The sequence below is a fragment of the Physeter macrocephalus genome, unplaced genomic scaffold, assembly GCF_002837175.3.
Source record: "Physeter macrocephalus isolate SW-GA unplaced genomic scaffold, ASM283717v5 random_816, whole genome shotgun sequence".
Classification (NCBI taxonomy): Eukaryota; Metazoa; Chordata; class Mammalia; order Artiodactyla; family Physeteridae; genus Physeter; species Physeter macrocephalus.
In genome coordinates, this window is record NW_021146102.1 from 1 (window position 1) to 19,618 (window position 19,618).

Consider the following 19,618-nt stretch of genomic DNA (forward strand, 5'->3'; position numbering starts at 1 on the left):
GAGGCGGCAGGGGGAGGGGGGCCGGGCCTGCAGGGCAGGGGACAGTTGCTGCGTCTGCTCGGGGAAGAGGGGTTGTCACTTAATGCACAAACGCCAGAGTCTCCGGGGGTCCCTGCGCGGTTGGGTCTGTGGCTCCATGCCTAGAGTCCTGCTGGGCAAATTTAAGCCGTGGTTCGTATTCCTTGATTGCTGGCAGGCTGGGTTCTTTTAGTCCCTGCATCGGTAGCTTCTGCTCATTTCTGTGGCTAAACCGGTGACTGACTTCATTTGCAGCAGACGTGCAGCCTGAGCTGGGGGCGGCCGGGCCCAGAGGTAAGGAGCAGGAGGCCCACGCCCTGGGGATGGCAGAGCGTCCCCCACAACAGCCTTTGGGAGCTGTGCCCGGTGCTCCTGGGCGTCCCCCCGCTCCTCCCCAGGGGCACAGCCAACGCTCTGTGGAGAAGCCTGAGGGGGCCTTGGGTAGAGCCCCGGCTGCGCCTCCTGGCGGCGCTGACCTGCAGCCCCGGGCAGCCCAGGCTGAGCCGAGGGAAGTCCAGCGGGGCGCTGTGCCCGAGGCCGTGGACACTGGCGTGCAGGAGCGGGTCCCTGTGCTGGAGCCCGCCAGGGCACCCGGGAGCCCAGAGCAGCATGGTGCTGGAGACGTCCCCCGGCAGAGTCGGAATGTTTTTGGTGGAGACTCCCACGAAAGGAAGAAGTCTGGAAAGGAGGAGGCAGCCACTGGCACAGACGCTCAGGAGGCAGATGTGCTGGGGGTGGGGGCAGCAGTTGGGGCCCCTCAGGTAAAGTCCCAGCAAGCAAGCCAAGACCGGGCACCCGGAGGCCTGTCCAGCAGGTCGGGGGGAGCAGCCCTTCGGGCCCAAGCCGTGTTACGTCAGCCGGAACAACGGGCTGTCTCTGCCGGAGGGCAGGGAGGGCAGCAGGGCGGTCATGAGGAGGCGAGGAAGGAGCACGTGCCTGCTCCCAGGGAGGACGCCGCCATCCAAGAGCCCGAGCAAAGGCCGGACCCTGAGCTCGGGCCCAAACCAGCCATGCTGGGGGATCAGAAGCCAGACAACGCCAAACCCAACCGGGACCTGAAAGTCCAGGCCGGCTCTGACCTTCGGAGGAGACGGCGGGACGTGGCTCCTCGTGCAGAGGTGGGGCCGGCCCCAAAGGACGGGGTCATCATCAACTTCAACCCCCTGCCTGACGTGCAGGTCAATGACCTCCGCAGCGCCCTGGAGACCCAGCTGCACCAGGCCGCGGGGGGCGCCCTGCGAGTGGTCCCAGGCCGACAGATCAAACAGCTGCCCGGGGCCCTGGAGGAGCCCTGAGCCCCATTAAGGCTCCCTGTCAGCCGGTGAACCTGGACCATGGTGGGTGTGAAGTCCTGGAAGTCAGGCCCGGGGTGGAGTCTGGCAGCCCTCCAGCTGCACCCTGCTTTCCAACCGGCTTTGCTGTCCCTCTCTTCTCTTACACTTCCCGGTAACTCAGCTCCCTGAGGCCACCGGGAGAAAAGGTGGCCTCAAGGAGAAATGGCCGCTCGCTGAGACCCAGGAAACGTGACCCGCCACCAGCCACACGGGTGTTGTTACCCTGAACTTTATTGATGTTCTCTGTGAGTGTCATACAAAACCTGAGAAAATGCTTCTGCCTTCACCCTTCTTCACAGCAAATGCTGCTTCAAGTCTCAGAGGCTGGGCGGGCCTGTGAGTCCAAATGCTTCTGCCCTAGAGCTCTGCTCTGCATACTCTGGTCTCCCAATCGAGTGGTTGTGAGATTTAAAAAGTAAAACACACCACTGACCTCTGGTTAGTGCGGCTGGTGCGGAGGTGAATCACCCAGAGGACCCCGCACCACAGACATAAGCCATGACCGTCAGACCCCAGTGACACGTGCTCGGAGCCTCAGCTGGGTGCCAGACCCACAGGTGTCGGGGTGGGAGTACACAGCAGCTTCTCCCGAGTCTGCACCCCTGGCAGCTGCTCATCTGTTGAGAGGGTTGTGGTGTTCCGTGCTGTACTTTGTTCTCAAGGGGCAGAAAGGCCGATGGTCACCCCGACCCGAGGCTGGTCAGCAGGTGACCCGGCAAGTATGCCAGGCTCTCCTGCTGCGAGCCCGGGGCCTTCGCCTGCTTTGTGCTGTGTGTGCCTCGCTCCCCTCTGGGGGTAGGGGCAGCTCCGGACCCTGCCCCGAGGGGTCCATGGGTGGGCCACTCGTTGACCACTGGCCAGGGGTGCCCAGGGCATGTGGCAGCTCCAGCCTCGGCCTCAGGTCACTCTCTTCCCCTGCGCCTTCTGAAATGGCTTTTATTGTTTACTGTAATTTCTGTCATCTTGAAGACTCGAAATGAGTAATAAAAGGAGTGGAATCTTCTGGAGGCCAAGCTGATTCCCCATAAACCGTGGGCACTGCTCACATAGAGGGAAGCTCTGTGAAAGGGGACCGGGTCTCAGTGCTTCCCATCCTCTATTCTTAACTAAAAGCAATTCCAAACAAACTGTGCTCAGTGGAAGTTTCCCTCAAGTTGGAACTCCATTTGTTAAGGTCTTGTAGTGGGACTTTGTTTCCACTCCTCTTTACCTGAATTTCTTACCTTGACCCAGTGTTTGTGTCCTCTGGAGGTCACACCACCCTCCTGCTCTTCCTGCCAAGATAACTTCTTCCTTAGAGCAGGGCGGCCCGAGCCCAGGGTGAGAGCAGCGGTGCAGGGCCTCTGCTGCCGCCTGCCATCCCCACACACCCTGACACTCGGGGTCCTCTGTCCCAGTTAACGCTTGTTCTCTCCTCCTGGCTTTCAGCTCCACTTCCCTCCCCAGTCGGCAGCCCCTTGGGAAAGGAACCCGAATCTTCCCCAGAATCTGGGCAGACCTCTGGGTGGGGGTCACCATTACCAGTAATGCAGGGAGCTAGGAGGGGCCCTGGGACAGTGCTCTGCTTTCTGACCACAGACCACTCCTCCATCTGGGTCCCATGGCTGGCAGGTATGGCCAGGGGTCCCAGCCAGAGCAGCACACTGGGCCACCAGTGGGCGACCTTCTGTGCTGGCAGCTACACTTGGCAGACACGGGGCCATGCTGGCCCGGGTGACTGGGACAGCACCCTGTCCACGCTCCTGTTCGAGAGCAGGGCCACTGAGCCCAGACCGGGGTAGGAATAAGCCAAGGCCGAGGCTGTGTACTGCCTCCGCTGGGGCAGCTGAGCTCTCGGCCCAAGGTCAAGACAGGTGGAGAGTACAGAGCCACACGGGGTGACTTCTTCAAGGTGACGCAGCTGCAGAAGCAGCAGAGACCATCTTTCCTGCATCCTGACACAACTTGGTTGAATTCCCTTTAATAAATACAGTCTTGAAGACAGGTTGATTTTGGGGAGGGAAGCCGGGGAGGCCTGCGAGGTGACCTCAGTGTGTGGTGAGCGGCCTGGCCCAGTCAGTGGACTACGTCCGCAGCCCTAGGCTTGAGACGTGGGGTGGTGGCTTCATCTGCCTCCACAAACTGGAGTCTGAAGGGATGGCAGGAGAGAGCACTCGGCGACACAGTTCTGGAAGGGGCCAGAGCACCTGTACCCAGCAGAGATGCCGGAAGCTCTAGCCAGCAGGCTGTCAAAGGTCACGAAAGATCAGGAAGAGAAGGCCATCCTCAGGCCGGAAGCACTTGCTGGGCATAGACGCCAGGTCCAGGTGGACGCCAAAGTGGGGAGGCCCACTCCTCCCCCCGGCCTTCAGCCTATCTGTGGGTCCGTCCCCCCTGGCAGGGATGGGGGTCGTGTCATCGGTGTCTGGTCCTGAATTCCAGTGTGGACTGTGAAATGTGACTCTGCCCAGCGGGACAGTTTCTAACAGCCCTGAAGCCCTTGAACGGCGTGTGGCTCCCCTCCGAGGCCACCCTGGGAACTGCATTTCACTGGGATGATGTCTCAAGAGATGAGTGGTTTCACCAGCTGGGGGAAAGTTGGGCTGATTCTGGAGGAGCGTTTACAAGAGGAAACAGCTCCAGGGCTCAGGGCGAGGGTGCCCTGGCACGAGGCTCTGGGACCCCAGGGCCTGGATGGAGCCAGAGGACAGTGTGACCTCCACACCCCGCAGAGGGAGCTCTGGGAGCACAGTCCCCACACGCCCAGCAGGCGGTGCTCAGGACCTTGGACTCTTCAGGCCGTGGCACCAGGGTCCTGCCAGGTCTCCCTGGACTGCGCATGTGCATGTTGGGAGGGGCGCTGCTGCATCCTAACCTTAATCTCAGGATGACAGGCGGAACCAGAGCCAGCAGGAGCCTGGCAGGGATGGGCTTGGGCTTGGACTCCAGAGGCTGCAGAAGGGTGGGTAGGCGACCCCATGGGGAGGGTCTCACTACTGGGTTCCTAAACCGGACCCTCCCTCGATTCATGCCTTAGTCTGGAAGAGCAACCCCCGCCTTTTTTACTCTCCAAGTCTGAAAAAACCATCAGTATCAGATTCCTACAGCGGGGACCTTTCCCTCATGGTGTCGCTCTTCTCTCTTTGGTCCGTGCTATAAATTGGTAGTTACTTCTAGAGGCCTCGCTAGACTCAGACGACATGCCTTTGGTGAGAATTCTTTAAAAAATGAGACTCGAGAAGCAGGGTGTGCTCTATGGCCCACGCGCTCACCCTGCAGACGACAAAATAGATCTTGCAGCATCTGATCCGGTCTTTATTGTGGGTTCACTTCATCTTATTCTCCCCCAAATCCTGAAGTGAGCAAGGTTGGAAAACCCATTCCCCTCTGCCCGCACTCGCCTAATGTGTTTCCGGTCCTTTTAGCCTCAAGAGCTTCTGAGGTTTTAGACATCTGCCCCTCAGGGCCATCAGTGCCACACACCCGGGGACGTGGAGTGGAGCTCGCAGTCCTTCCTAACGGCCTCCTGTCAGAGTCTTCTTGGCCTGGAAGAGAAAGTTCTTTGTCTGAATGGGTTGTTTGCAAGTTAGACGTGGCTCTAAAGTAAGAAAACTACCACACCAAATGCCATCTTCTGGCAAATAACTTACAAAGGGCCTGGCCATGGATGTGCAGCAGGGGGCCCCTGGGACTGGGTCTCTGCGCCCGCCACCACAGGCCACGGAGCTCAACCTGCTCTGTGGCCTCAAAGCCATGCCCACCTGTGCCAGGCACCGTGCAGGGCCACCAACGAGTTACGTTTAGTTTTCCCCCTTGTAGAGGAAACTCTGAGGTCAGAGATGCTGAAACACTTGCCCAGGGACAGGGCTCCCAGGGTCGGAGCTCGAAGTGGCACCCAGAGCCCTCTGCCTCCTCGTTCAGCCCCGTGGAGTCTCAGGGTCCAAGCAGAGTGGGCAAAAATGGGTTCACTGGCTTCTGTTCTTAGGTGAGAAACCCCCAGGTTCCCTGTTCTGAGCTTCCAGTGCCCAGGGCCTGCAGTTAGGTCACCCTCAGCGGAAAATGGCACGAGAGACAGCGACATGCTCCCCGGGGCAGGACGACGTGACGGGCAAAGGAGCGTAAGGAATCACAGATGACCAGATACCTGTAATGGGTGATTCCTGACTAACCAAAGGCGGTGGAGAAAAGCCTAGCGTGGCCAGAAGTGTGTGATCTTTATCTCACACGTGAATCCTTCCAACCAGCGACCACAGAATGAAGGTTTGTCCCCTCCCTGAGGGAACACTCTAAGTAAAGCAGGGAAGCTGCCAAGAGGCAGGAAGCAAGTCCAAGGGACACATGCAGCTTGGGTGAAGGGCACACATCAGATAAGAGGTTGGTGACAAGGGCTGAGGCCACAAGTCCCAGCCACAATGATGGCAAGGAAGGTGCAAGGAGTTCTCTGAGCCCTCCAGGAAATGAGGGATAGCCCACGCATTCTCAGCCGTCCTGGAACATCAGGAAACTGCCTTGGATTCCCTGAATTCTGCCAGGCTGACCCAACTGCCCCCTCTCGGGTCCAGTTCTCGAGATCAGCAGCTCTGGCGAACAGAGCTGACCACTGGCATCGTGGCCCACCCCAGACCCACTGGGTCAGGGGCACCCAAGGCCATGACACCTTGGGCACCAGCTCAAAATCCTGTGTTAAAGCCTCATTACAGGCAGTCTCCGCACCCTCCTCTTGAGAGACTGCAACTCCCATCTCGGTTCCCCAGAGAGCTCCTCTCCCTCGGTCAGGTGTGGGTCTCTCCCAACCCTACTTCCTCCCCATCCTGTATAGTAAATGCATCAACACAACACCATCAATCTTTACTTGGGCACAGTGTCTATTTTCACTGGCATAGCATTTGATCAGATGAGGATCAGAAAACGCCACAGCTCAGAAACAGAAACCACCTGTTACGGAACGGTTAGAGACAGAACTGAGTCCAGGGCCAAGACAAGGAACACACCGTTGTCACCACAGCCCGCTTCTGCGCCAGTGAGAACCAACCAGCGCGGCTGGGTGGGGGACTTCTCAGCCTCTGTAACCTTGGTCATGACAACAAACCTAAGATACACTCGTTTTTTCTCCTTTCACCCTCTGTGAAATGGGGCAGTAGAAAGGAAGGGGGTGGTCGGGGGTGCCCGGTTGTAACTGCCCACGCACAGCGCACACGTGGGGTCCTAAACACCAGAGAAACTAAGACAGCAGGGGCCGGGACCCCCCACCAGCAACAGTCTCGCAAAGGGTTACAAGGCACTAGCGGGTACACGTTGAGAGTGGTGTTCCCCCAACCTCACGGGCACGCAAGCTCCGTGGCGGCGGGGGTCGCGCCGGCTGATGGAGGATGTGCCACGTCTGAAGCACTTGCTGGCGCCCACCACCGCACGCAGAAAGAAAGGAAGCCGGAGGTCCCGCGCGGGCACGTGGGTCCCAGCCTCCCAGGGTCCGTTCCCCGGGCGAGGCCGGCGCCCACCTACCGCGGCAACGAAGCAGCTCCGTAAGGCCTCGAACTCCTGCGCGCACAGATCCTTCCTCAAGCGGCCGCCCGGGGCCATGGACGCCTGCACGCACCTGCCGTAGGCCGCGGCCTGGGGGCGGGACGGGGACGGGCGAGGGTCGCGGCGGCCCCCACCCCCGCCGGTCACCCGGACAGACCCCGCCGCCCCTCCCCAGTCACCACCACCCCGCCAGCCCGCACCCCGCCCCGCGCGGCCCTTCCTGCCCTGCCTGACGGCTCCGCACCTCGGCCCCACAGGCCGCCAGGCGATCGGGGAAGGCGCGGAGGCGGCTTCGCACGCGACCCCACACCGCTCCGTTCCCCGACATGAGCAGCTCTTCCTGGCACCCCTGGGCGCCGCCATCTTAGGTCCAGCCTCTTCCGGCGCTCAACAGCTTGATAGGTCGGCGCTTCCGCCCACAACATTTCTTGCGCTTTATCATTGGCCAGGCTTCAGCCCTCGCCTCCGCCTCTCCTCCGGAACCGCTCCTGGTGTTCCAGAGCCTTGCAATTGGCTCGCGGTTTTGTCTGTCTTTGTCCTTGGACTTTGGATTGGTTCACGTGCAAATTGTTTCCCGAAGTCAGCCGCAGGGCCCGCCTCACGCGAGTGATTGGCCAGCGGGGTCAGACCCGCGCAGTTACTGGAATGGGCTCGGGCCTGGCGGGAGCTGGGCGGGGCCGAAAGGTGACCGGCAACATGGCGGCCACGGTGCCGCTGCGGGATCGCCTGAGCTTCCTGCACCGGGTGAGTGCGGGGGGCCCCGGCCCCGCCGCGCGCCGCCTCCTGGCCTCGCCCCCGGTCCGAGCCGGCCGCCTCCCTGGCTCCGCTCGACCCTCGCGGCGTCCCCGCGCTCCGGGCTCTCCGGCTGCTCCTGAGCTCGGCGTCCCCTCCGTCGTCCCCGGCCCCTCCCACTTGCTCTCTCTCCTCTTTTCCACCCCCTTCCGTACCCTCCTGCACCCCAGACCCCTCCTCTTCTCCCCTCCTACTCTTCGGCCCCTCCCAAAGCTGGGGGACCCCACAGCACGTACGTCGAGGGGGCAGGCCAGGCCACCCGTGTGTCAGGTCCACTGGGGACAGTGAGACCCCGTTGAACAAAATTCAAGCTGGAGAAGAGAGCTGTGGGACCCAAATTTTTATTTTCTTACCAAACTTAAAATACCACTAGCCTTACAGAAAAGCAAACATACTGACCCCAAATTCTGTCCAAGATAAACACAACCAGACACTGGTCCGGGAAACAGGGGAAAACCTTTTATTCAGTGGCTCAGGCAGTGGGGGAAGCCCTGAGCTCCACTCCAAATTGTGCAGAGAGGACTGAGAGTTTTCAGGATAGAAGGAGGGAAGGGTGGAGCTCAAGTGAAAAACTATAGGCAGTTGGGCAGTGTCCACGGGATATCGGCTGCTGTGCTGATAGCTGGTGGATACAGAAGCTAGGATCCCATCGTCCCGTAGCGACTGGGAGACAGGCCCTGTCCTTCCTGGTGGTTACATTTCGAGGAGTGGCCTTCAGGTCCTTGAGAAAGATACTCCCGAGTTGTAGGAGGTCCGTGTTCACAACTGTAGGTCCTTCTTCGGAAATGATCCTGAAATGACCCTGAACCAGTCCAATCTCCAAAGTCAAGAAAGGGAGGTTGGGGTCTGTCACCAGGTGTAGGCCAGAATGAACAGTAAATTCTCCTGGCACCTCGAGCTTCCTCAGGCAGGCGGTGGGGATGGGGGTGGGGGGATGCCGGGTTCATCGTCGTGCTGCCAGAAGCCCAGTCAGTTCTCTTTGAGCAGAGATTTCACTACGTGCCAAGCATTCTACGGTTTTGCAGACCTTGCCAGCTCCCCTCTGGGTCTTGGTGGACAAATAGCTAAGCAGTGTGTACACACAGCCTCGTGCGACGTCCGGGCACACCGTATCCGTGGCCAGCACCTCACGGAGCGCACCTGAAGTCTGTCTACAGTGAGGCTCGTGCCCCCCAGATGTTCAATGATGTGGAACGGGTGTTTCTGGTTTTTATCCCTATGAGCTATACGTCTTTGCGCTGAGTCAGCTCTGAATGTAAAGGCGTTTGCGCTAACAGGTGAACATGAGACACGCCGCTAAGTTGGTTGTTCTTGCTTTGGGTTGTTTCCGTGGAGTCCCTTCATAGAAGTAGAGCTGTGGGTCGGTCAGGCTGAATGGTTATGTCACTTTGCTGATTTGTGTTCCGGAAAAATGCAGTCTTCCCAGTGCCCTGTGTGGGAAGTGGGAAGGGGGCTGACCCCACAGGGCTTTTTTTTTTTTTTTTTTGCCAGTCGGTAAGTAGGTAAACTAAAGGTAGTTTTAAGTTGTGCGGCTGTAAGCATAGGGGTCTGGGGGCCATGCCGAATCCTGACCCAGAGGGCCCGTCACCATGGAGACCACGACCCATTTCCTCTTCCCAGGCTTTCCTGCTGACCTCCACAAGGGAGGCTCCTGCACGCTTCCTGTGGCCAGTAGGACCATAGCTGTCCTCTCTGGGTCCCCTCACCCTGTGGCATGCCAACAACGAGATGTGTGGAGACTGGTACCCACAGGAGCCCTGAGAACGAGGGCTCCTGTGGCCCCTCTCAGGAATGGGTGGCCCCTTTGGTGGCCGGGGGCCCCCTGTGTGCATGGCCACTCACTGTGGGCAGGGCTCTCCCTCCCTTTCAGCTCCCGATTCTCCTGAAGGGAACGTCGGATGATGATGTCCCGTGTCCAGGCTACCTGTTTGAGGAGATCGCCAGTATCCTTCCTTGTGGACACATGTGGGGTCCCTGGAGCAGGGTTCCTGGGCTTCTACCCTGAGCGGGCCACAGCTCCTTTACCATAATAGCCAGGTGTGAGCGGGCTCTGACAGCCGCGCTACTGATGATACGAGGCTCAGGAAACCCTAGAAGCCCGATGCTTCTGAAACCAGGACCTGGGGTGGGCGCCTGTTGGGGGGACACACTGACGAGCGTGATGGCAGGAAGGCCTGGCTTCTCTCCCAGGCCAGTGGCCTTGTGCGACCCAGGGTCAGCTCGCCCCTTCCCTAACCGAGCGCCTCCCAGAGATCTCCCACGAGTCCCTGGGCAGCAGCCAGTGCCTCCTGGAGTACCTGCTGAGCCGTCTGCAGAGCGGCTCTGGCCGCGTGAAGCTCAAGGTGAGTCCGTGAGCGGCTCCACAGACCTCCTGGGGGTTAGTTTAGGGCCCAGTCCTGCTCCTGGTGGTGAGGCTGGAGGGGAGGGATGAGCCGGGGGCGTGGGTGGCTGTGTCGGGAGGGGTGCCATTCTTTGGGCCCAGCTCTGCCCCACGTGCCTGCTCCCCCAGGTACTGAAGATCATGCTGCACCTGTGTGGTCATGGCTCCTCGTCCTTCCTGCTCATCCTTAAGCGCAACCCCGCCTTCATCCAGGAAGCCGCAGGTACAGAGCCGGCACAGCCCAACGGAGGTGCAGGGAGGAGGGTGGCCAGGGCAGGTCTTGGCTAGATCCCTTAACCCGGGCCCTCGCTTCCCCACCCTGTGCCCCGTCCACCCTGTCCTCTGCTGCCAGCACCTCCGTGTCGGACCCTTCCCTCCTCCCCGCAGGGCCAGGCCAGCTCAGCTGGGGGCTCCTCCAAGCCCTCCCTGCGCTCAACCCCCTGCTCCTCCCCTGTGTTCACCGCACTGTGCAGAATGACTGGTGTCTGTCCGTGAGCCCTGCCAGGCCCTCGCGGCCTGGACCTTTCCTGTCCTTGTGCCCTGCACACGGTGGGCGCTCGGTAAGCGTCTGCACTGCCATCCCTGCCACAGGCTCTCTCTTCTCCCCAGGGCTGCTCCTCAGGGCCCTAGTAAGCCTTCCACTCTTGGAAGGGCTGTGGGAGGACGGGACTGGTGAGGCCGTCGGGAGAGGTGGGGCTCTGGCCTGTCGTGATCCAGGCGACAGGTGGGTCTGGGGTGGAGCCCCATCCCTCACCCGCCCCCAGGCCGGAGGTGTCCGTGCGTCTCTCATCTCTTGTTAACAAGGACTTGTGGGGACATGGCCTGAGGTCTTCTCCTCAGGTGGGGCGAACTGAACAGGAAGGCCTTGGTGTTCAGGCAAGAACCCACCCTGCCAAGCTGTCCCTGAGAGGGCAATGCCATGGAGGGGACTGAGTCCCTTGGCCACTGCTTGCTTGCAGGAGACCCTCAGCAGTTAGCGAGTGAGTCCCACCCGCCAGGTGCTGGGACTTATCCCACCCACACCCCAAATCCACTGTTCCCCCTTTACTGCAGGCAGGACTGAGGCCAGGGTGAGGCTGGGCTGCCCGTGGGCCCTGGGCCACTATGCCAGCGCCTTGGAAACAGGGAATGGCCTTGGAGCGGGCACAGGCCATGACTCAGCAGATGTCCAGAGGCGTCTGGGGGGCTGGGGGTGCACTTGTCACAGCTTAGCTCCCTGGAGCTTGTGCGTTGAAGCAGCACGGCTGGTTCATACTCACCAGCCAGCTGGTCAGAATGGGCCCGTCCCGCTGGGCAGCTCATGTGACCATGGCTGGTGCCGGACACCACCTCTATCCTGCTCTCCAAAGAGGGCAGATGAAGCAGAACGGGGACAGCAGACTGTGGTTTTCTGTTGGCACCAAAATCTCTTGAGCTCTGAGCACTGCCCTCAGAGGACGGGTGCCCAGATAGGCCTGAACAGGCTGCGGGAAGAGATGGTGCTGGGAGCAGGAAGGGTACACAGAGAGGACGGCCCTACTTTGGGGGCCAGGCGGGGGTCCCCTGTGATTCGAGGCTTGGGCCCCACAGGGAGGGTGGGAGCTGTGGCACCACGGCAGGGAGGTGCCCACCCTACCTGGTTGCAGGGCCGTGGTCTGCACACCCCGGGGCTGGCCTGTCAGGGTGGAGACAGCACCAGATGGGTGAAAAGTGAGATGTGTTTGGACAGAGGAAACAGAGAGGCCCCGTTCTTCCTCTCAGCTCTGAAAGGATGAGGTGGAGCCAGGCATAAGGGTATCCTCCAGCTAGTGCGAGGACCCTGCGGCAGGGAGAGCCTGGGAGTGGTTTAATGAGATTTAAGCTCATTTGATTCACCACATCTGAAGTTTTATAAGCAGGAGACTTTTCAGGCGTGATTAGGAACTTGAGTTTTATCATCTTTGACCCCCTGGAAGCTCTAAGTGTTTTGAATTGGACAAGAGCCTCCTCTGGTTGTCTCTGGGTGGAGAAGGGGTCGAGGGGAGGCAGTTAGGCCACGGGTGCAGGAGCTCAGGCGAGGGGTGGCAGTGGGGTCAGGGAGCGATGCAGCCCATGATGTTTTGGAGGTTGGATTGTAGCCTCGCTGCTGTGGGTGTGGGCGAGGGGGAGCCTAGGGGTTGTGAGAACATAGCCACCTCAGGCCTGGGGACGGTGGTGCATCTGTGCTTTAGGAAGCCCCCAGGGACTTGGGGAATGGTGCTGAGCAGGGGCTTCATGGGGGGGCTGGGCGGGGCCGAGGCTCACCACCTGTGTCGGGGGTGGGCTTTGAGGCTGGGCCCCTCGGGGTGGTTGGCATAGCCCAGCTCAGCTCTGCTCCCCTCTGCCTCCATCCCGCAGTTTTCACGGGACCCCCGGATCCTCTCCACGGGAACAGCTTGTACCAGAAGGTGCGGGCGGCCGCCCAGGTGAGCCCAGGACCCGGGTCTCTCCCTGCTTTTCCCGCCCGGGACTCTGGTTCCACTCCTGCTGCGGGACGGGAGCCCCTGTGTGTGGCCCTCAGAGGAGAAGGGGACAGGGGTGCAGAGCAGAGGGGCGGGCGGGAGGCCAGCGGCGTGTGGCAGTGCTGAGTGTCCTCTGCCTCTGCCTAGGACTTGGGGGCTGCCTTGTTCTCGGATGCCTTGTCACCTCTGCCTCCCTCCCAGCTGCCCAGGGCCCTGCCTCCAGCAGGTATGCAAGTACGTCCAGCCCCATCACCAGGTTGCACTCTGCGGGGGCTCACGGCCTCCTCCCCTGAGTATCCGGGGCTGAGGGTGGGGGTCCCCGCTGCTGCTGACGTGGGCCTCCCCACAGGCATGGGCTCCCAGTCCAGGCCCCAGACCGCCCTACAGGGCTTCGGCTACAGCAAGGAACGGGGCCACACAGGTGAGTTTTGTGGGGATGAGGGGCCGGGCGAGGGTGGGGCGGGGCCCGTGCGCCCCCAACTGACTGCCCTCCCACCCGGGGCGGCAGGGCAGGTGCGGCTGCTCTGTTTAACCGACAGGCGAGAAGCCAGGCTGAGGGTCAGCCTTGCACTTGGGCCCCCTGCGCTGGCTCCTTCAAGGAGCCAGGGGCAGAGGGTGGTGGTCCCGGCTGTGACGGAGGTGATTTAGAGCAGGCCCGGTGCCGGCCCTGCGTGCTGGGAGAGCCTGAGGCCCCAGCAGGGCCACGTGAGCCTCGCATGGGCTCTGGGCCGTGTCAGGCTGTTGTGCTGACTGTCTGGTCACGGCTTCCAGTTCCCTGGCACTTCGATTCCTAAAGTGGGTCTGCCTCAGAGGCCCCACCTGTTCCTAATTTAGGGGTGACCGCCGGATCACCCTCCATGGGGCACTCATGTGGGAAGGTCCTCCAGCCCTGGACGTGAGCACTCCTTAAGCGGCCACGGAGATTGTGGTTCTCAGGACAAGCACCTTAGGGTGGCCTCCTGCTCTGAGGCGGGAACCCCGGGGGCCCAGCGGCACAGCTTTGCTGTAAGCTGCCCAGCGTCCAGGTTCCACGGGGCCAGGATGCACTGAAGTGAATTCACCACAGAAGCTTCTGGAAGGGCCCTGTCCCTCCACACGGCCTCTGCTCTGTGACTGCAGCTTGTGTCCTGCTCCCGAGTTCTGGGTGGGGAACGGGCAGGGGTACCTCATCCTTGGAAAACGGGGCAGGACTGAGAAGGGCTGTGCCGTATCCTCTCTGTCTCTGGCTCTGCAGGCTCTGCAGGCGAAGCCTTCCTGTCCACCATCCAGAAGGCCGCAGAGGTGGTGGCCAGCGCCATGCGCCCTGGGCCTGAGAGCCCCAGCTCCCAGAGGTCCCTTCTGCGAGGTGACGCCTACCAGCCAGCTGTGACACCTTCAGCCAGCCTCGGCCCTCCAACCCCCGGGAACCCTCTCCCGACAGCTGGCCCAGGTGCCCGAGGTATCCAGCGAGACTCCTCCCCTGGGGGGTCTGGCTACCCCCTCCCAGGGCCCTGGGCTTCCTGTCACTTGTTCGGGCCAGGCGGGAGCTGATGGGGGAGGAGGAAGAAAGCAGCCCACCCATGGTAGGAGGGGGTACGAGCCACACCCTGCCGGTCCCACGACATCTCTCAGAGCCAGCACGCTCCGTTGGCCACGTGGGAACCCCCGCAGAGCCAGCCGCCCACACTACTCGAGTTCCCTGGGGCCTCTGCGGTGGCTGCCTTTCCCCGCACTGTCTGACGTCTCTGTCAGTCTGCTCTGGGTGGGAGCTTGGGTGGTAAGGCCCCACGAGAAGGCGGGGTCCGCCCAGGATCCCAGCTGCTCAGACACAGAAGCAGGACTTGAGCTGGGACGGGAGCCCAGCCCCAGCTCTTGTGCGTTCACCCAGCACGTGCAAGCGGCTGTGCAGCCCATCAGGGCCCAGGGACAGACAACAGGGAAGCCCCCCACAGGGGCCAGGCTCCGTGGCACGTGCGTTCTAGTGGTGAGCTGTAAGAAAGGAAGGAGGGGCAGCTGTCTGTGATCTCCGCCTTTCCCAGAAGCTGCTGTCGTGTTCGTCCAGCTCGAAGGAAGAATGTCAGGGCTCACTGGGATTTGAGAGCTGCTGTGCTGGGCGCTGCCCCACTGCCCCAGCCCGCTGCCCTGCGCGTCCTGCCTCCTGCGTGGCCTCTGGTGCCTGGCGCTGCTTCCTGCATTTTCCAGGCCGGGCATGTCCCATGCAGGACCCCCGACCCTGGCCCTGAGTCAGAATGTGCCTCATTCTTCCCCGTCTCCTCTCGCCTGGTGTTTCCTGGAGCGGGAGCCCAGGCGGCCGCCCTGTCCACATCTCGGGACCCGGCCCCCAGGCCCTTCCCTGGGTCTCCCCATCCAGGGCTCCCGGGAAGATGGACATGGGGCCAGTCGAGGCCCGCAAGGGTCTTACCCTTGGCCACTGTTTCTTCCAGCCATGAGACACCAGCCTGGGCAGGCCGGAGGCGGCTGGGACGAGCTGGACAGCAGCCCAAACTCTCAGGATTCTTCCCAGGAGAATGACGACCTGGGCAAGGCCTCGGATTCAGGTAGTCCGTCGGGCAGTGACAGCCCCTCAGGGGCCAGCGGGGCACCCAGCGACCTGGCAGAAAGGTGAGCCAGCACCCCAGGGCACCCCTCCCTGCCTCGCTCCAGGGTCCTACCCCGATGGGGGAGATTGACCCGGAAAGGCTTCACCCCTCCTGGCATGGGTGGAGCCCACCCTCTTTCCTGACCCGCGTGCCCCTGACAGGGTCGAGGCCGTGACCCTGAGTGACTGCCAGCAGGAACTGAGCCTGGTCCGGGCCGTGACCCGGGGGCCGCATTGCTTCCTGAGCCGAGAGGAGGTGCAGCACTTCGTCAAAGAGTGAGCCCCTGACCCACTGCAGGCTCCCCAGCCCTGCGCCCCCCCGCCCCTCGCCCTGGCTCTGCATACCGCCCCGCTCTTGCTCTGCTGGCCCAGCGCCATTGCCTGGTGCCCGCTTCATGCAGGTGTGGACTCCTCAACTGTGAGGCCGTGCTGGAGCTGCTCATCCGCCAACTGGGCGCAACCAGCGAGCGCGCGCAGATGGTGAGGAGGGGAGCAGGGGTGGCGGTGGGTGAGGCGGAGTGAGCACGGGATTCTGGTGGACCGCCCAGCTCGGCTGAGGGCCGAGAGGAGGGAGGGAGCTGGTCAGACAGCCCTCCCCGGGGGTGGACCCTGCTGACGTCAAGCCCGCCCCGCAGAGAGCCCTGGGTGCCATCGCCTCCCTCGGGCGCACCGACCTGCTCTCCCAGGAGCGAGTCCTGCTCCTCGCCCGGCCTCGGCTGCAGGAGCTCAGTGTGGGCAGCCCCGGACCCGTGACCAACAAGGCCACCAAGGTGGGCAGCCTGTGGGACCCAGAGAAGCGGGCGCGGGGCGCCTCAGCAGCCCCACACCGTCTCCCCCACCCTCCACTGCCTTCCCTAGACCCGCCCCTCCTGCCCTTGCTGGACAGGAGGGACAGGTCACGCCCTTAGGGCAGCGGTCGGGGGCCTGGCCTCTCCCCGTTCCTGGGACCCCCATGCGCCCCCGCCCTTCTGCCCAGCAGCTCTGCCCTTCGGGCGACTCGCTCTCACGGCTCGTCTCCTGTGGGAAGCCCTCCTCGACTGCTTGGATGCATCTATCCCTCTGTTCTGCACTCTGGGTTACAGCTTGTGGGTCTGAGCTCTGCTCCCAGATCCCCAGCTCCAGGAGGACAGAAATGGTTCCGTTCGTCCGAGTCTTCTTTCCACTGATGAATGTGGGGAGGCCACCCGGAATCTTCGCTGGGGGCCCCTCGGCAGCAGCCAGGCCCCGGCAGCTCCACCGCTGTTGGCATCCTTCGGCTTCTGGTTTCCTCTGTGGTGGCTGAAGATTCAGATCCTTAGTCACCTGTCCCTAAGCTGCCCTTCTTCAAAGCACTAGTGAACCTGCCACACACGAAACCCATTGTGGGCATGTCACGGTGGTGTTTCTAAAACCTGGGAAGGACCCAGGAGTCCGGCAGGCGGGGACGATCAAGGGGTTTAGACACATCTGTTCTCTCCACGTGTGTCAGGTGCTCGTGTGGCACCTGACCAGGGGGGCTTTTCCCGCTCTGGCAGGTCACACGGCAGCTTGATGCCGGGAAATCGTCCATTTGTGTGACAGCGGGTGGCGAGCAGCAGCGCTGCAGTTGGGGGAATGACACGAGAACAGTTGTGAGCGGCTAGCGGCCCTGCCCCCTGCTCTGGGCAGCGGCACTGAGGAGGGAACCGGGAGGGCCATGTCCTCTGAGATTCCTGGAGGAGCATAGGAGCCCTCACTGATTCCCCTCTTCTTCCCTCGTTCAGATCCTGAGACACTTTGAAGCCTCCTGCCGACAGTGGCCCCCTGCCCAGAGGCCCCCGGCCGAGCCTGGCCCTGCAGTCGCCCGTGTGGGCCTATCAGACCTGCTGACCGACACCCTGCCTTTCACCGGGGGCCAGGCCTTCCTGCAGCCTCTGAGTTCAGCTCTGTTTTCGCCCAAAGGCACTGCTCCCCCATCGGGGCTGCAGCTCGGTCCTATGCCCCCGACTTCCCTGGATGGATGCCCCCTTCCAGCCCATGCGGATGCCAGGGAGGCCAAGACCAGACTGGCAGGTTTCAGAGAGCAGGGGGCTGGATCTGAGCGGGGCCTGTTCGGCACAGACACTGCAAAGGGAGGGCCAGAGCTTGACCCGGGCCCCGGGGATAGCTGTGACTCCTTGTTTGCTGGCATGGAACTGGTGGCCTGTCCCCACCTGGTGGGGGCCGGGACTGCTGCAGAAGAGCCCCTCCCAGCCTGCCAGGATCCCTGGACATCGTCACAGAGGGTGGCAGCAAAAGAGCCTTCTGGCTCTGAGCCATCAGCTTTCGCATTCTTAAACTCATGATCTTGTCAGCCTGGGCCACTTGCAGAGTCTCTGCGTCCCCCAGCCCCTGACTCCTAGGACCCTGTGCCTTTGTGCTGTCCCCCCGTGCCCACAGCCTCTGTGTCCCACCAAAGAGTGGCTCCCCTCAGGTGTCTGCAGTCGGCCTCGCCCTCCTCTGGCCTCCTCCCCTCACCCACTAAGGCCTCGGTGCGGGCAGCCACCCAGCCAGGCAAGCTCAGAGTGGACAGCCCACCCAGTGACGAGAACAGCCACCAGTAAAACACAGGTAATATTTCAGGAGTCCACGCACCAGCCAGAGCCGGGCCGGCGCTGCTGGAAGGGGTCGTCCTTGCCCGTGGGGGCTGCTCCCCAACCTCGTCCCTGAGGTGGGTTCCCCATTTTTCTGCTGGGGGGCAGGGCCCCCCCACAGCCCACCCCGTGGGTGTGATGCCTGAGGAGCAGCCCCCCAAGCAGCCCACAGGACATGCAGGGAGGGTGGGACGGGCACAGAATGAGGAGCTGCGTGCTCGCTGAGACTGGCAGCCGGCGGGCCCTGGGCTGCCGGGTCCCCCACCTCACAGCCATCTGGTCTGGCTGGATGAGCACACCGCCCGCTTTCCCCAGTTGCCGAAGGGATCCTAAGGGAGGACAGTGGGGTGGGTGGTATGGCGTGGCCTGCCTGGAGGGCGTGGGAGGGAAGGCCTGCTGGCGGGGCTCAGAGACCAGACGCCCCTCGGAACTGTCCTCAGTCCCCAGGGTCCTCACGGGCACACAGAGAGGGGCACCGGGGGGAGACAGAGAGGCCCCATCTGCAGGCTGAGCCCAGGCCCGGCCCCGAGCCAAGCTTCTGCTGTTTGCAGACGACACTCCTGAAAGGAGGACCGCAGGGCCACCTCAGTCATTCCCCCCTGCCCCCGCTGTCTCCTTGGCCAGAGACTGGCCATTTGGACTTGAATTCCTATAGCACAGGCAGGCACAGGGCCTTACGAGTGCTGACCTCGGGGTCCCCTGGGGAAACCCCTGCCTGCCTTGCCCTCAGAAAGAAGGATTTTTGGGTGGATTTGGAATCACTGCTTGGGTCTTTGAGCTCAGATCCTTCTCTCAGCGGGGGTAGGGGGGGTGTCCTAAGCAGCGTCACACCTTCTTCTCCAGCAGGATGGGGCCCTTTCCAGCATTGGGTCCCTGTGTGACCCATGTCAGCTCCCCCCTGCCATGACCACTGCCTGCAGACTGTACAGCCACCTCAGAGCAATGGCTGTGGTCCCTCTTGGAAGAACTGGGGTTGACCTGGGGTCACACCTCCTACATAAACACTGCTGTTCCCACAAAGCTGCACTGTTTGCTTTTTACTTTTATTTTCCATCTTTGTGTGTGTGTGTGTGTGTGTGTGAAGATGGCTCTAAGGGGCACACGGAGACTTCTAAAAGCAGGGACAGGTATTTCTTCCTTAAATGTTTGGAAAGACTCCCCAGTGGAATTGTCTTGTCCTGTAATTTTCTAAACTGCAAGGTTTTTAACTCTGAAGTTCAATTTCTTGAGTAGATTTAGGACGATCTGGGTTGTCTATTTCTTCATAGGCGAGCTTAAGTAATTTTTTTTTTTTTAATTTATCTTTGGTTGCGTTGGTCTTCATTGCTGCACACGGGCTTTCCCCAGTTGCAGTGAGCGGGGCCCACTCCTTGTTGTGGTGCGCGGGCCTGTCACTGCAGTGGCCTCTCGTGGAGCACGGGCTGTAGGCGCGCAGGCTTCAGTAGTTGTGGCACGCAAACTCAGTAGTTGTGGCTCGTGGGCTCTAGAGCGCAGGCTCGGTAGTTGTGGCGCGTGGGCGCAGCAGTTAGCTGCTCCGCGGCATATGGGATCCTCCTGGACCAGGGCTCAAACCTGTGTCCCCTGCATTGGCAGGTGGATTCTTAACCACTGCACCACCAGGGGAGCCCCAGCTATAGAGTTTTTCTAGCCTACTTTTCATTATTTTTTCAATTTCTATGGAGTCCCACCTGTCATTTCTGTTACTGATAATTTTGCCCATTTCTTGGTTAGTCTGATTAGAGGTTTATTAATATTACTGACCTTTTAGAAGAACTAACTTGGTTTAATTCTATCTACTAGTTTTATGTTTTCTATTTCATTGATTTTTGCTCTTTATTATTTCATCCGTTGTTTTTTTTCTCTAGTTTTTTAAAAATAAATTTTATTTATTTATTTATTTAGGGCTGCGTTGGGTCTTTGTTTCTGTGCGAGGACTTTCTCTAGTTGTGGCAAGCGGGGGCCAC

The 19,618-nt window shown here is 61.2% G+C and overlaps 3 protein-coding genes across 7 annotated transcripts in view; 2 read left to right on the plus strand and 1 right to left on the minus strand.

Moving 5' to 3' along the window:
• The first annotated feature begins 170 nt into the window (after window positions 1-170).
• LOC114485233 (putative sodium-coupled neutral amino acid transporter 10) lies at window positions 171-2,362 on the plus strand. Its single transcript, XM_028486328.2, has one exon. The coding sequence runs from the start codon at window positions 342-344 to the stop codon at window positions 1,311-1,313; it is 972 nt and encodes a 323-aa protein (XP_028342129.1). The 5' UTR covers window positions 171-341; the 3' UTR covers window positions 1,314-2,362.
• A 2,231-nt stretch (window positions 2,363-4,593) lies between these two features.
• NDUFAF8 (NADH:ubiquinone oxidoreductase complex assembly factor 8) lies at window positions 4,594-7,230 on the minus strand. Its single transcript, XM_024130344.2, has 3 exons — window positions 7,099-7,230; window positions 6,834-6,944; window positions 4,594-4,876 (listed from the first exon to the last, which is right to left on the minus strand). The coding sequence occupies exons 1-3, from the start codon at window positions 7,180-7,182 to the stop codon at window positions 4,847-4,849; spliced, it is 225 nt and encodes a 74-aa protein (XP_023986112.1). The 5' UTR covers window positions 7,183-7,230; the 3' UTR covers window positions 4,594-4,846.
• Window positions 7,231-7,521: 291 nt separating this feature from the next.
• TEPSIN (TEPSIN adaptor related protein complex 4 accessory protein) overlaps window positions 7,522-19,618 on the plus strand; it is a 14,422-nt gene continuing 2,325 nt past the window's right edge. The window contains exons 1-14 of one of the 5 annotated variants that reach the window (XM_028486326.2): window positions 7,522-7,598; window positions 8,732-8,923; window positions 9,517-9,589; window positions 9,899-9,988; window positions 10,156-10,249; window positions 12,382-12,449; window positions 12,633-12,711; window positions 12,835-12,906; window positions 13,720-13,923; window positions 14,909-15,086; window positions 15,226-15,339; window positions 15,465-15,543; window positions 15,699-15,833; window positions 16,806-19,393. In XM_028486326.2, the coding sequence (XP_028342127.1) occupies window positions 9,545-9,589; window positions 9,899-9,988; window positions 10,156-10,249; window positions 12,382-12,449; window positions 12,633-12,711; window positions 12,835-12,906; window positions 13,720-13,923; window positions 14,909-15,086; window positions 15,226-15,339; window positions 15,465-15,543; window positions 15,699-15,833; window positions 16,806-17,366 (1,719 nt within the window). In that variant the 5' untranslated portion in view covers window positions 7,522-7,598; window positions 8,732-8,923; window positions 9,517-9,544 and the 3' untranslated portion in view covers window positions 17,367-19,393. Of the gene's footprint in view, window positions 7,599-8,531; window positions 8,924-9,516; window positions 9,590-9,896; window positions 9,989-10,155; window positions 10,250-12,381; window positions 12,450-12,632; window positions 12,712-12,834; window positions 12,907-13,719; window positions 13,924-14,908; window positions 15,087-15,225; window positions 15,340-15,464; window positions 15,544-15,698; window positions 15,834-16,805; window positions 19,394-19,618 lie in introns of those variants that run through there. The other 4 variants (XM_024130283.3, XR_008616791.1, XM_028486325.2 and 1 more) reach the window with 4 other exon arrangements.